This window comes from Grammomys surdaster, unplaced genomic scaffold (genome assembly GCF_004785775.1).
Source record: "Grammomys surdaster isolate TR1022 unplaced genomic scaffold, NIH_TR_1.0 125925, whole genome shotgun sequence".
Classification (NCBI taxonomy): domain Eukaryota; kingdom Metazoa; phylum Chordata; class Mammalia; order Rodentia; family Muridae; genus Grammomys; species Grammomys surdaster.
In genome coordinates, this window is record NW_021620749.1 from 3,501,125 (window position 1) to 3,517,127 (window position 16,003).

Genomic DNA, 16,003 nt, shown 5'->3' on the forward strand with positions numbered 1-16,003 from the left:
TGAGTTGGCAGTGGTGCAACAGCAGCAGCAGCGGCAGCTCAGAAAGAGGCCACATCCCCAGAGAGTGATGAGTCCCAAGTATTAGTACCGTGCCATCAACTCAAAATTGTGAAAGCAACCTCTTACATGAAGATACTCCAAAGAACGTGTCTGACAACTTTGCTTAGGACAAGCCCAATTGGTAACATTAGCCTGTCTATACCTAATAAAATATATTAATAGACTATGTTTCCTTTATTAGTACTCAGCATACCCAAAAGAGCCTTTAAAAAGACACTATCGATCAGCTTAGCAGTCCATGAACACAAGTGCGTCAAAAACAAACCTGCAAGAAATGAAGTTATCCTCAGCATGTTTGCATGTGCCCACGTGAAAAAGTTCTTCACTGGGCCCGGAACAGCTGGCTATCATTTCTGCATAAATATTCTATTCACAAATTTACAGTCTTATGAACTTGAGTTTGGCAAGCTGTATTAGGCACAAAGGAATGTCATGATCTAGGCTCTAAAATAACCCAGGATCCTTGGTTAAGACTCATCGTCAGATACAGCTTGCCTGTTCTTCCCAAATAAAGTTAGTTTCTCAATATATGACAAAACAGAACCCTGAATTTCCAAGCAGAATGCAATTCTAAATTACCTAAGCAAGAACGACAGTGAACGGCTGATCTTTCACAATGTTCTTTATTGACAGTTACTGGACAAGTGTAAGGCATGTTCACAGGCTCTGACGTGAAGCACAGCTCACTGTCTCAACAGCTACTGTTCTTTGTATACGATAAATACTGTAAGCTGCTGTGCGTACTTTAGCATGTACTGCACTCAACTGTTACAGCATGTACACCATGTTTCAGGAACACCATGGACAACGTCTCAGAATAAGGAGTGAGCTACAGACTAAGTCACTAAGACACCACAACTCACAGGGACACAGGTGGAAGGTGACAGCGTCTCCAGGGCAGCAGAGAACACGCTGGAAAACTTTTTTATTTTTTTGTTCCTTTGTGTTTGAGAGAAATGTAATGTATCCAGGGTTCACGTGTCTGTATTTGCCACTGCCTACAGGTCACTAAAATACCTAGTTTTTTAATAGTTTCTAATACAGTTAGCTTGTTTTCAGGCCACATTACAAGACTGCATGCATTATTTTACACAAAAGTCAAACAGAACAATGTTAACACCAACATGTCAGGACATTTCCAGTGGAAGAGTAAGGAAGGAGGGTGAGGGTGACTATCCTGTGCTCGGCACTAGCTAGCTGTGCATTTCCAAGCACTGGTGACTCAAAAGACTTACATGGCCACCTTAGTGTAAGTGTTAAGTGTGGGACTCCTGTGAACAGACAGCATCTTCCCAGGGTAAGAAAAAAAAATTCTTAGCTGATACTAATTTAAGAAGTATTTTATAATTGACTACCAAAATGTAGATCAATTGGATCATAAGCACTTAAAAAAATTATGAAGGGGATCCAACAGTTCCATGTAAGGAACTGAAGAGGCTAAGAACCTTTGCAATCTGAACACTGCTTTGAGGAGCTCAACAGTTCTTTCCAAAGAACCTGCTCATCTCAGAGTATCCCTGCAGCAGCCTCAAAAATGCAGGACGATGATAACATAGCATTACACACACACATGGCTGTCACTTGCCTGGAACTTGGGGCAGACAGCATTCAAGATTCCCATTTGTTAGCTTTGTGATGCACAGTGTGAGAGCTTCCATGTTTGCTTTTTTTACACTGGTAACAGGACACTTGTCCTGTAACTCATGAAGTGCATGGTGCATTAGTGAGGAGTGACTACCTACAGCAACAGGAAGGAGGTTCCCATCTTCTCCTGGGCTGGGTCTTGATGACGGTGCAACAGATTACTCTTCTGACAGCAGGTCACTGCTGCCACAGGTGGGGCACGTGCTCTGTCCTTTCAACCACTGCTTAAAGCACTGAAAGCGAGAAAGCAAAGTCAGCTAGTGCCTCGGCTCTCTCAAATCACTGGACTCTGGCAGGGATATGGCTCATGTTACCTCCAAGTCTGGTGTTGCTAATACTTAAGACATCAATGTCTGCTCAGGGCAGTGCTCCAGAACTAGATTCATGATCTCACTAAGGGCCTTGTCCTCCTTTACACCCTGGCCTCAGTCTAAGCTCTTCTAGCGTCCTTCATTGATTTGTACAAGTTGTCAGTTTTGTGGCCACAAAAATCACTCAATGCTGTTCCTCACCAGCCTGTGTGCCACATTCCATGTTGCTGCTCCTGGCTGGCAGCCTGCTGTCACATGGCTGGGAAGGCATAGAAAGCCAGAAGGCCTAAGCATGTGGTGCCATATCCAAAGGAGGCTCTGTAAACTTTTCAATTCCTTCTGGTGAGTACTTTATGTTTAACCTGATCTGTCGTAACCCAGCAGTGCCAGGATATGGAGATGATTAGTCCTGGAAAGACACGCCAAACATCTAGCCAGAAGCTGCCTTTAGCATGTAAACTCAGCTTCATATACTACATGGAGCAGACACTGGGTACAATTTTTTTAGTCATGTAAGAAACCACCTTTCAAGGAATTAATTCTGAGTCTCAGAGCCAGTACAGCTATGCAGTCAACTATAATTCTCTGCCCATGGCATGATGGGCAGAAAGAGCCATCTACGGAGCTACAGACACCCTTGGCAGAGAACCCTACCCACTTCCCCAACAAAACACATATTTTTATAGAGTCATATGAACACTTCATGCGGAGATTTACAAACTAAAAATGTTTTTGCAAACACAAATATAGATTCCTAGAAAAAAATTACATTTTTATTTTCAAAATGCTTGCTATAAAGGCAGTCAAAGATAATTCTTACCCCTTTGTGAAACTTGTGCCCACATTTTAGCACACGCATGTTTTTTGACTTGAATATTTCATGGCATATCTCACAGGAATTTCCATCTGGTGCCTGTGGAAACAAACATGTTCAAATAATAAACTAACTTTTTACGACATGAGTTCTCATGACTTAGTACATGGCCAAAAGTGGCCTAAAAATGTTTTTGCCACAAAGGGTAACAGATAGTTTTTCAATTGTGCTTGAACCCAGTAAAAAACAGCTTGTTTTTAAATAGTTTCTAAGAAAAAAAAAAGCAGAAAAATAACAAATAAAAAGTAAACATACTTTTATGCCTAGCACTTGAGAGACAGAGGCAGGAATGGATCTCTGAGTCTGAGGCCAGCCTAATCTACAAAGCAAGCTCCACGACCACACAGAGTTCTAAAACATGACCCTCCCCAAAGCAAAATATAAAGTTCTAATTTTCTCAGAGGGAACAGTTTCAACAGCTAACAAAGTGCCTGAAAAATACTGTAACAACGATCTCCCACCCCATACTTAAAATGTGGCAGTAAAAAAGCTTAACGATACAGGTCAGTGAGGGACTTGAAATATAACATATGCATGTACAACATACTATCTACGGTGGGTTCAATATGCTTGGCCTTGGGAGTGGTACTATTAGGAGGTGTGGCCTTGTTGGAGAAAGTGCGTCATTGTGGGGTGCACTTTGAGGCTCCTATGATCAGCCTCCACCTAATGTGGAATGGAAGTCTCCTGGCAGCGGTCAGACCAAGAGCTCTTCAAGCTCCTCTAGTACCAGGCCTGCCTGGATGCTGCCATGTTCCCGCCATGATGATAATGGACTGAATCTCTGAACCTGTAAGCCAGCCCCAATTAAATGTTGTCCTTATAAGAGCTGCCTTGGCCATGCTGTCTCTTCACAGCAATGAGACCCTAACTAAGACACTATCTTATGGACAATTATAGTATTTGAAGTTGATAAATGGTGACACAGAAAGTAGGTCTTAACAGACCACCAGATAAATACAGATGATGGCAGTATTTATTATGTAATTAGTTTTAAAAAATAAGAGACTATGTTTCTACAGATGTACCTAGAGACAATTCTGATATATGAAATGTTAACAGGATTACCCCTGGCTAAGACAAGTTTCATTTTTTTTCCCTGAGGTTTCTCTAAGCATGGATTCTTAGCAATCAAAAAAGAACATAGTGGTGGCTCACCTAGGAAAGGCAATAGATTGTGCAGCACTGCACATGGAGACGAACGGGTCTCTGGGCTCCTGTGCTCACAGTCTGGTGAGCATACAATGTTTTCTGTAGGCAGTGCCTGTGGCTTACAGCACTTGCCCTACAACAGACACCAGTTCTAGTTTTCATCCTAATTTTGAGCATCTCAGAATAATTCTTGTTTATGTAGGGCTTCTGCAACAAATAAGAACTATGGCCCCAAACTGACCCAGAAACATCTCCAAGTGACTGACCAGGGCTCAAGCTGTAGCTCTGTGGAGTTCTGTGTCTTTCCTGAGGTGCTAACAGGGCCCAGGCATATATGGGGCAGGAGCTACAGTGAGGGTAGCTCTGTTCTACTCTGTTCTACTGCTGTGCAGGACTCAGGGTCAGAAAAGACATGGAGGCATGAGCCCTAAGATGTGGAGTAAGGTCTGAAGAGCTTAGAGCAGTTGACCTGGAAAACCTTACAGTTAATCTGACTCCCAGTGTAGAAAGATGCATAGTTCTAAGTATAAACACATCCGAAATTCCTCCTACTCACCCACACCAAGGACATAAGAATTAAGACCAAAGTGCTCATCTTAAAAAAAAAAAAAAAAGATTTGTTTTTACCTACGGTGTGCGTTAGATCCCCTGGAACTGGAGTTATAGGTAGCCAGTAAATTATCTGATGTGGGTGCTGGGAACAAGTTAGATCTTCTGCAACACCAGTATGTGCTTTTAAACACTGAGTCACCCCTCCAGGCCCCGAAATAATCAATTTTGCCAAGAGTAATCCATACATTTGATCAAGTTTAGTGAAGTAAATAACAGCCTCCTGAGTAGATAGAATTCCATGTGTACACTGTCATATCCAACTTTAGTTTATACAATGCACTTATAGTTTGTATCTTCTTCTGTAGCCTGCTTCAGTAGGTAGGAGTGTTTCTTGCATGGGCGTGAGGACCTGAGTTTGGATCCCCAGGACTTGCATTAAAAGGTGGGCACAGCTGCACACATCTATAATCACAGGGCTATGTATGGAAGGGAGAGACAGGAGGCCACTGGGGCTTGCCGGCCATCAACCTCACTGAAAACCAGCTCCAGGTTCAGTGACTACTGTTTGAGGAGAATACAGTGAGAATAATAGAGCAGGACCTTCCTGGGCTTCTGCACAGGTACACATGAGTGTGCACTTGTTCCTGCATGTGCACACACACTTTTCCCACAGTCTCAGACTCCTGACCAGAAAATAACAACATACACACTGGGTGGCTCTTTTTATCTCAGGTAACCTCATCCAGATTATCCCCTCAGGAATGCCCAGAGGCCTGTCTCCCAGGTGATCCACTATCTCATCAAGCTGACACTTAGGATGAATAATCACAGAAAGAGCTCTCTCCATCAAATGTTGCCTGCTTTACTTCTTGGGGAGGAAATAAACTCCTTTAAAAACACAAATGCTGGAGAATCCCAGCTGGGTGGAGGGTCACTGAAGATGCAGTTCATTTAAGCATCAGGGAAGTCAGGGCTTGACCTAGTCTTGCAGCCCCCCCCCCCCCCTTCCTTGCATTTTCTCACTGGGCGAGTGGAGATGTGACCCTTGGAGACTTCAATGGAGGAGGAATGGAAAAGCTCCACAGGGCAGTAGAAAAAAAACAAAACAAAAACCCCAAAAGCATAAGAGGAATAAAGACTCAGTACTAGCTAGCTCTAGATAACAAACCTGTACTCTGCACTACCTTGTGATGTGGGACTTGAGAGACTGCTGTGTGGCCTGCAACTTTAACACAACCCTCACTTCTGCACTACAGCAGGAGAAGTGGGGCAAGGTGCTCTACACCAATGTAACCTAAACAGAAGGGGCCCCTCTAGCCATCTGTGTGTCCTCCGTAGGTCTCCTGCATTAGCCACTCAGTGTGGTATGGACTAGGGGTTCCTTGCTGTCTGCTAAGCATGACATCCGCAGCTGCACACAGGTGAATGCTAACAGGCTCAGAATATTCCTGCCTTGGATGTTTTACTGTAAGATGTGAACAATTATAGAGCTGTGTCAATTTATATATAGCTACAATAACAATCTAACACGTGCTATGTAAATAAAAAAAATTCTTATTTACTTAAAAGAAAACAAGACTTAAATAGCAATGTCAAATTTTAGGTACATATAGGCCATGTCATCATCTCCTTCCAGGCACTCAGGAGAGGGACAGAGGGTAGCACTGGCATGGCTATTCCACAGCTGCCCAGGCTCACTGCAGTGCTGAGTGACACAAGCCACTTAAGTACAACATCCTTGCTTATACAGAATAAAATGATCCAAAAACTGTTTTCCCATATGATTTACAAAATCAACACACTTGGCCATTTGCAGGAATGCAGGCACAGTACAAAGCTGGGTTATGCCCAGGACAGTAAGTGCTGTCACTTGAATGCAGGGTCTTTGCCCTGGGTACCAGATATGGGTGTATGTTCAAATACAGCAAAATCTGCTTCCTAATTTTAGTCTCAAATGTAACAAGTTTCAAAGTGAGAAGGGCTAACTCATGGATTAAAAATTCTATTCTCTTCCTGTCCCATTAGAGAGGAAAATGAGCTATGCACTCACACAGATGATACTCACAGGAACATCATCTTTTTTCTGGCCTTTGGGTTTAGCTGATGGTCCAGCAGCTGCCAAGGGAGGACTCTGGGAGGACTTGGCCACAGTGGCAGCAGAATGAGCCTCAGATGTCTTCTTGTCTTTTCCTGGATTTGGCTACCGGGGTGATGAGGTAGGAAAGAGGAGATGAAGTGAGTTACTGAGTCTGGCCACTGTCTCCAGTCAGCTGCTCTCCACACTACGGTTTGAAGCTTTTTATTCTCACATTTTACAAATAAGCAGGAGGATGAACATCTTACCTTTTTCTTCTTTTGTTCATCAAGAATGTATTCTGTCACTTTCTCAACAATCTCCTCAGTACTTAATCCCGAGAATGAGTTCTTGCTTTTGTTTCTAACTTTCTTAATAAAACCAGCAAGCTCAGTGCTGAAAGGGAAAAGTGAATGATAAGTAACAATATCAACTCAGTATCAATATCAACACCCACCAAAAGCTAATCTGTGGACCACAGTTAACTGTGATGACAGTACACAGAGAGAGGACAGTTTTAAGGTAGAATGACTCTTCCCATGTGGGTAACAAAATTTCAGTATTTCATTAAAGAAGTGGTTCAGCAGTTAAGAGTGCATATTGCACTTATAGAGGGCTCATATTCAGTTCCCAGCAGTTATTCAGAGGCCCACAAACACCAGTAACTGTAGCTCTAAGTATCTAGTACCCTCTTTTAGCTTCCATGGACACCTACACTCATATGCATACCATACCAGACATGTGTAACTAAAAAAATTAAATGGGCTAGAAAGATGGTTCAGTGGTTAAGAGCACTGACTGCTCTTCCAGAGGTCCGGAGTTCAATTCCCAGCAACCACATGGTGGCTCACAACCATCTGTAATGAGATCCAGTGCCCTCTGCTGGTATGTCTGAAGAGTGAGACTGTGTACTCACACACATAAAATAAATAATTTTTAAAAATTCAACAAATAAATCTTTAAAATATTTCAGTATTACATTTTCTGTTTTTGCAACAGGGTCTCATTGTGGAGCCCTAGCTGGCCTGGAAGTCACTATGTAGACCAGGATGGACTAAACCTCATAGAGAGATCTGCCTGCCTCTGCCTCCCAAGTGCTATGATTAAAGGCATGGATGACAACACCTGACCTTCCATATTACTGACCTGGCTACAGCTGCTGGTCTCAGCTGAATGTCAGGTCTGCCAACAGCAGAGACCACCATTGAGTCTGTGTGCATACACATGAGGCCACAGATCAACACAGGTGTCTTTCTCTACCATTCTCCTGTTTATTTTTTAGAAAGGATAGCCTAGATGTCCAGGGAGCCCAGGGGGTGTGCCTGTCTTCTTTGCCTCTGCTGTGCTGTGATTACTAATGTTAGCTGCCTTCGTTGCCTTTTTTATGAGGGTGACAGGGATTTGACCTTTTGGTCAGACCTTATTCTTGCCTAAGTACTTTATTAAACTGAGTCATCTACCCAGCTGCCCGAGACATTTTTAATGACTACTTTGTTCCTAAATTTCAATTTCATAGCTTATAATTAGTATTGAGAAAGAAAATACAATGCAGGTACAGAGGGTTATTCTGTACAGTCCTGTCTTTTTAGCTGTCCACAGATCCTTATTTCTGCTTCTCTTGCTCTGGATGTTGATCGGGAAGCAGAGACATATGAGAAGCCATACACAGCTTGATAAACAGCTCTTGCTGACTGAGGTGTGAAGAGCTCTTCCAGAGACTCACAGATCGGTTGTGGTATGTGCACACATCTCACTACTGAATTCAATCTAGTCCTTTTACCTCAAACTTCTAAAAAGTCAGGCTTCTTGTTTGCAAAATGTTAAGTTGTTAGTGTTCTTTGCTATGTCTTTTCCCCTATGATACAGAACTATTATTTTACAACTCATTTACTGACTCCACAATAAATAATGCTGGTTTATTACAAATCTCATTAAATCTTGGATGGGTTCTGGTGCTGCATTACGCAGTAGTGGATGTTTTCAATCCTGGTATGAACATTTACCGCAGTTACTGTGGCCTGGATGTACCCTAAGTGTTAGAGAGGTGTCTACACGAAGAGAGCCCTGGGCTAACGCCTACCACTACACTACTATGGTCCCAAGACGCAAGAAATGAAGTGCTTATTTTTCTCAGCAGAACAACACAGTTCTTTTCACAGTAGTCTGTAATTAGCCATGGTTTTATCTGACCATGTTTTTTTTTCATGGCCGGGCACGGTAGCATACACCTTTCATCGAAGCAAGTCAGGAGGAGAGGCAGGTGGATCTCTTTAAGTCCAGGCTCAGACTGGTCTACATAGTGAATTCTAGGTCAGCAGAGATACAGTGATGAAACCCCTGTCTCCACAGGACAGTAGCAACCAACTCCAAAGTTAATGCAGTATTTAATAGTCACAATTATACCTGGCATAACTTGGGAATATCACTGACAGGTGTTCAATAATACTGTTGAAAGGCTTTTTTGGAGACTGGCTTGACCGAGCAGCCTGTCCAGATAGTTTCTCATCACCCTCAGGGCTCTGCTCTGATGGAGACTCCTGGCTAGCCCTCTTGAGCTCTAGCTGTTGAACAACTTCTGGCTGGCGGGTGGGTGATCCCAGTAACAGTTCCGGAAGCTCTGGGCAGCCACTGGCAGGCTCCATGTAAGGATCGTTGAGGACTGCTCCAGTCATGCTGTCTACACAAGCCACCAGCCCCTGGTCCTCATGGCCCGAAGACTCAGAGACTGACTGAGGATGGATCTGTGGAGTAAAGACCACAACAGCTGGATCACTCACCTTATAGTGACAGGGAGGAAAATGAACTCAGAGTATGCATGCCCATAACAGCACTCACTCAACAAACCTGAATACAGTGAGTTAATTTTTAAAGAATCAGCAATCATAAATTCTCATCAGAACACATACAGATGTGTGACTTTTAAACAACTGTTATTTTTCTCCGTAAAGTCAGGAAAGTGCCTACTTGACAGCTCTCCTTCCACTTTACTCACCCACACCTCTGACCTGGCAGCTGAACTCCTGCTAATTGATTAGAATGACTTGCCATAACATTCCCCAAAGCTGTGTCCACCCATCTAAGAGAGACCCAGCAGTGAGGGCCACATCCTCCTCAAAAGTGTGGTCTCTGCGGCTCCATCCTGTAGGTCTCTGTAGTTCTTACCTTCTGTCTTCTGCTGGAGGCCCAGATCTCAACCCTAGACTCCTGTCTCCCCAGGCCACCTCTTACTTCCTAGACTAGACCGACTTCTGCACATCCATTTGGGGGATCTGGGGAAACCAAGCTCAATGTGCTCAAAACCAAGCTCAGCAGCAGTCTCTCATCCCATCCCTGACCCAGATCTCTCATACAGCCACACTGCTCCAGTCTTCCTCTGTATTGCTCCCAGCTTCTATCTCCCCTCCTCCATGCACTGCAGATGGTCATGAGCCAAGGAGAAGTCACCTAGCCTTGTCGTCCCATCCACTCCTCTCCAGTTCATCTTTGCTAAGCACTGACCTGATCACAACCTGACTAGAAACCTAACCATAGCCTGCCTAATGACCTAAATAACAGGGTCCTGCCTGGCCCTGCAGTGTTCCTCATGTCCGTCTCAAAGAACAGACTGTGTGTACCTTTTATTTCTACCTCCCAACATGTACTTTGTTCACTGCAACACTTCCCCAAACACTCCCCTCTCAACCCTTTCCTACCCTAGAGGAGGATTTATGTCACTAGAGCATCCTCACTAGTGGCTGGGAAAACATCAATGAGTTTTCTTTGTGACTGTGGTTTAGAGGTCTGTCTTTTCACAAGCCTGTAGAACTCTGAGAGTCCAGCACACATTTAATCTTGATCACCATCAAATGCCCAGTGAACAAATGAGGGAGATACAAGGCACAAAATAGCTCTCAAGGACACTTTTTACACAAGTACCTGGTACATACTGAGAGGTCTCAGAATTTTGAACATGAAAGATTTCTGAATATTTATAAAATTATAAAAAGTCCAATCAAGTCCCACATGTCTTACATGTAGCACTGTTTGCTTTGTATCTGACAAGGAAACAGATGTAAGACTTTTATGGCACCAAGTATCTACAAGTTGAATTTCTGATGGTGATAGATTCTGTGGCTTCAACTACACACATCTGTTACTCAGACTGGTATTTTACATCCTAGACTACACACAGTTCATTGTCACACACACACACACACACACACACACACACACACACACACTGCATTAAGAAAAGAAAAAAGAAGACAGACACTATGGTACACAAAAGTGACCATAGCATATTTTCGTCCTGTCCTCGTGCCTGACTGTAGAAACACTGACCCACTTACATTAGAATGTTTAAAGCCCGAAAGCTACACACACACCAACATGGAAACATTCCTAACCATGGAAACAGGACTAACCATTCCTGTTTTCAGAAAATAGTCAAATCAAACTACTTTGGATAGTTAAGGAAGACACTGTGGTTATGCACTTCTTCACACTGATCAACTCACCGTCCCACAAGTAGGAAATGAAAGCTCAGAAGCTTGCACACTGGAAAGGTCACTGAGTCGAGAGCCATTCTTAATGGCCTTAATTTGGTCTTCAAACTGACACTGTGGGTAGAAGGGAAAATGTTAAGTATCTAAAAAAATTCCAAAAGAAAATCACTATTTGCAGTTAATATTTTTTATCAGATAATTGATACGACTAAGATTATGATGAAACTTTAAGATAATCTTTCAAAAAACAAACAAATAAAACAAAACCTTTTAACCCACAGACTTCTAGAGGAAGGGAGAGGCTGTAAAGAAGAACAGCACAGGCCTCCCAGGCCCCATGGTCACTAAAGGAAGACGACTGTTTCTCTTAAGAGTGAGCTTAGGGGAAAGACCTTATCCTCCGAATACTGGAAGCCTCTGATTATTCCTGATTTCCCGTTTCTTAGTGCTCAGAAGTGAACCCTGGGCCTTGAGCATGCTAAGCACATGTTCTAAGATAATTTAAAAAAAAAATCACTAATTTCATGAAAAATTCCTAATAATTCAACAAAAATAATTGACAACATTAAAAAAAGGAATGTTTTAAATATGATAGGAGTCTCCTGAGATTAAAACCATCATAATGATTTCAGTACATTTATAATGTTTTCTGATTTACCTTTGTATTCTCAATTTCTTCTCTTACAGTAGAAAGAAATGTTTCCCATGAAAGTATATCAAATTCTACATCAGGATATGTTGCAGAATCACTGGAAAATTTTAAAATAGGAAATTGCTTAGTACTCACTTTACAGACAGGAAAAATTAAAAGCATTTAGAGGTAAACAGAAACAAACACATAACAAAAAGTATTTTTTGAAACTGTAAATTTTGGACCAGGTGTGGTGGAGTAAACTTTAGTCTCAGAACCAGAGAAACAGAGACCCTTAACCAAAAAGCTGTTTGTAATTGATACCCAATGGCAAAGAGAGAATCAATCTTCTCCAATGGAATTTCACTGGGTATGGCCAACACAAAATGAATTCTATGGTTTTACTTTTGGGTGTTTTTGGCTTTGTTTTGCTATTTTTTGTCATACTGGGCTCTTACCTGTGTGTTTATTTTCATTTTTGTTGTGTGTGCTGGTGGCAGGGGCAAACATAAGATTGTGTGGGTAGGAATGGGGCATGGCTCTGGGACAACTTGGGGAGGAACATTGTAAATAAATTCTTTTCGTTCAAGTGTTTCTGGATTTATTGGGAAGAATACTGTGGGAGCATGTACCTGCTCATCAGCTTGAGGCTTTTAAGACAGGCCTCTGACTGTGATGCCACGCTCTGTAGTTTGCACACTTCTCGTTCCTTCCAGTTTTCAAGTATAGATACCTGTCCACACATTAGAAGATACATATTTTACAAATGAAGATGTGTAGCTAATTAAAAATTGGTATGTAAACATTTTAAAGCACCTTCCAGTTTCTCTGTAAATAAAGTATGATGACAAGCTCGTTACAACATGATTACATTGTCATTTCACCAAGTGATCGGTCAGCAGGGACGAGAACTTGAGAATTTGAAAATGACACAACACCGTAACTTTCTGCCGAAGCCGCACACAAGCACAGGGCCAGCTTATGGCTAATACTGGCAGACTACATTACCCACCTTCCTGCCATATCCAGGACCCAGGGGCCAACACCTCCTAAGAGGGATCTGCAGCACTAACATCTAGGGCATGCTTTCACTGTGGGAGATGTAGAATAACACTTCCTTGGCTTCAGTTTTTCAAATAGTATACCAATATTAATGTGTATTTCTCTAGGGGATGGAGGAATACTCAAGCAGACACTTAAATTTATACATATATTTCTTTTTATTTTATATTTAGGGATAGGTTGTCCTTAGACTTGTCATTTCCTCATCTCTGCTTCTTGGTCTATCTGAAATTAGAATTTTAAGTCATTACCCCAGCTAGGAATATATTTTATTAAGTAGATTCTGGAGCATGTGTGTGTGCATACACACATGTGCACAAATATAGAGCTCAGAGGACAATCCCTGGTATCATTTCTCATGTGACATCCACTTTTTTTGTTGTTTAAGACAAGTTCTCTCACTAGCTTGCAACTTGCTCAGTAGACAAGTGGCTTGTGGGTGAGCCTCAGAGATCTGTCTGTCTCCTCAATGACAGTTTATTAAAAAATACGAATTCCAGGGATGACCTCAGGTCCTCATTGTTGTTCAGCAAGCACAAGCTCTTTGCCAACAGAGAGACATCTCTCAGCTCAGGGGGTTCTTTTTATTTGCTCTTGAAGGATTAGTAAATCCTGATATATCTCATGGTATGTTACTTGATTAAATATGATAAAGACATTCCATGAAAAGCATGAGATATAACTAAATTATTATCTTAAATAAAAATGTTATAAAATTTTAATATATATTTTTGGGCACAACTCTGAAACAAGTATAAAATTTTGGGTTTAGGAATATAACTCAGTGGTGTGTTTGCCTGGCAAGCATGAGATCATAGTATTGAAAAGGAATAAAAACTCAAAATCCTCGAGCACAGAAAAACACGCATTACCTTAAGAAATGAGAATGCGGATGACAGCCCATCCCACCACCCTAGCTTCTGTAACAGCATCACCCTGACAAAGGCCCTCTGGATGACAGCCCATCCCACCACCCTAGCTTCTGTAACAACAGCATCACCCTGACAAAGGCCCTCTGCCCTGCCGCTGCCGCCACATGTCCGGGACTCACCTCTGCAGCCACAGCTCTCTGGTGACTCTCTTCATAGAGCTCTTTCCCTTTCCTGACAGACTCTTCTACTTTTGTTTTTTCATCTGTGAGTGCACTGCTGTGAAGAATAAAGAAAAAATCTTAAAAACAAATCCAGCCATGGAGATCACAAGGATGTCACATGCCAGGTCAGCTTTGAGATCAAATTACACTTTCTAGACTAATTTCCTTTCTCAGTTTCCGACTGGCTGTGCTCCCAGCACATTACAAGTGATCAAAGGGAGATAAGGAATCAAAGGGGCATCTCTGGAGCAAAGGAGCAGATGCCGGCACCACATCAGTTTATTTGTGTGACTGTGAGTGTGTATGTCTGTGAACGTGTGTCTGTGGAGAACAGAGATGAGAGAGATATCCCTCAGCCCAGGGGGTTTGAGTGTGATTCCTCAGGAGGGTAATTGTTCTCAAATGCTGTCTTTTATGCAAGAAATTACACTATGAAACATTTATAAGAAAAGGAACCGTTGACCTGTTCAATGCTGTTCATGATCACGTGTTCTGAAAGTAGCATACAGAGTCCTGAGTTTCACTGCAGTTATCAGAATGCAGTGTTCTGTCCTTCTCCCGTGCTCCTCCCTGGCCTCTGACCTCCAAATGGCCCACCCTTCCCACCAACACTCTACTTTTGTTTTCATTCCAAACACATTTTACTCTTCAACCTGTAAGCTCTTTCTTCTCTTCCACAGTCCCTCTCTAGTGTCATGACCTACATGCATTAAAAACTGAAGTCTGCGATGTTGCTTACTGTGACTTCTGGCTCCATCACAGCCATACACTATTACACTAAGAAAGGCACAGAGATGATGAGAACAGAGCACAGTGTGCAGACGGCATACAGAGTGAGTTCTAGGACAGCCAGGGTTACACAGCTGTATTAAAACAAAACCAATAGCCCCCCCAAAAAAAGAAAAAAAAAAGAAAAAAGAGTAAATGATAGTAATAAGCCTAGGCAGTAGACTGTTACTGTTATGTTATAGTGACCATGGGAAATAAAAGTAGAAACCTCCAATATATATTCAGGCGTTGAGAAGTATTTAGGAGAAACAGGTAAACAACAATATACTTAGAGGTGTAGTATTAAATAATACTAGACCTAATAAATAATTAAATTATTTAATTATTATTAAATAATTTTATAATTAAATAAAATAAATAATTAAAGCTTGGTTGCCTGATTCCAAGGGACTGGTCCGGATGTGGTTCACATTCCTTATCTAATCCTTCAGTTTTCTGGGCAGACCTGTAAAAGCAGTCACAAATGCTTTATTACCTCTCAGGGTTTTTTTTTTTTCCGGTACAACTACACACAGTAAACTGCACTCACGTCCACAAAAGTACCCTGTGTATTCAGACCACCCCCTCAGAGCAAGTTTTACTTATTTTTTCCTTGAACACAGTATACCAATCAAACTACTTTGTAGTGAAATGACACAATTCTGGTGCTGCTGTTACACATAGTCAACCTTCAGCTGAACAGTAACATACAGGGCTACTGGCAAGAATAAAAGCATGGTTTAGCAGGCTCCAAGTCCAGATTGCTAGCTCAGGAGCAAACACAACAGCTGTTAAGTTCCTGAGCTTGGTGTCTTGGTACAGCAGCAGAAACTAAACTAAGGGATCTGCAGAACTATGCTGAACAGCAGGAGATTAGGAATGGGTCACAGGAGTGCCGGACTTGTTTTTAAATTGTTTTCTATTGTTGTGTACGGAGGTTTGAGTAAGAATGGCCACCACAGACTCATATATTTGATTGTATGGTCACCAGGGAGTGGAACTATTGAAAGAATCACAAGGGTTAGGAGGCATGACCTTCTTTGAGTAGGTGTAACCTTGTTGGAGGAATGGTGTCACTGGGGGTGGGCTATGGGGTTTTGAAAGCTCATGCCAGGCCCAGACAGGATGCAGCTCTCAGCTATTGCTCTAAGCACCTACCTCCCCATGCTCCCCACCATGCTAATAATGAACTAACCCTCGGAAACAGAAAGCACTCCCCATTAAAGGTTTTCTTTCTTAAGAGTTGCTGTTGTCATGGTCTCTTCACAGCAGTTCAACAGTGACTAAAACACTGAGAT

The 16,003-nt window shown here is 42.2% G+C and overlaps 1 protein-coding gene across 6 annotated transcripts in view; it reads right to left on the reverse strand.

Moving 5' to 3' along the window:
* Nucleotides 1-664: 664 nt before the first annotated feature.
* Ttc3 (tetratricopeptide repeat domain 3) overlaps nt 665-16,003 on the reverse strand; it is a 97,579-nt gene continuing 82,240 nt past the window's right edge. For 5 of the 6 annotated variants that reach the window (XM_028752562.1, XM_028752561.1, XM_028752566.1 and 2 more), the window contains 10 exons: nt 15,103-15,171; nt 13,896-13,992; nt 12,415-12,515; nt 11,810-11,900; nt 11,164-11,265; nt 9,071-9,408; nt 6,937-7,063; nt 6,659-6,793; nt 2,836-2,928; nt 665-1,937 (listed from right to left, as the gene is read on the reverse strand). In XM_028752562.1, the coding sequence (XP_028608395.1) occupies nt 1,863-1,937; nt 2,836-2,928; nt 6,659-6,793; nt 6,937-7,063; nt 9,071-9,408; nt 11,164-11,265; nt 11,810-11,900; nt 12,415-12,515; nt 13,896-13,992; nt 15,103-15,171 (1,228 nt within the window). In that variant the 3' untranslated portion in view covers nt 665-1,862. The remainder of the gene's footprint in view (nt 1,938-2,835; nt 2,929-6,658; nt 6,794-6,936; nt 7,064-9,070; nt 9,409-11,163; nt 11,266-11,809; nt 11,901-12,414; nt 12,516-13,895; nt 13,993-15,102; nt 15,172-16,003) is intronic. The other variant, XM_028752565.1, reaches the window with a different exon arrangement.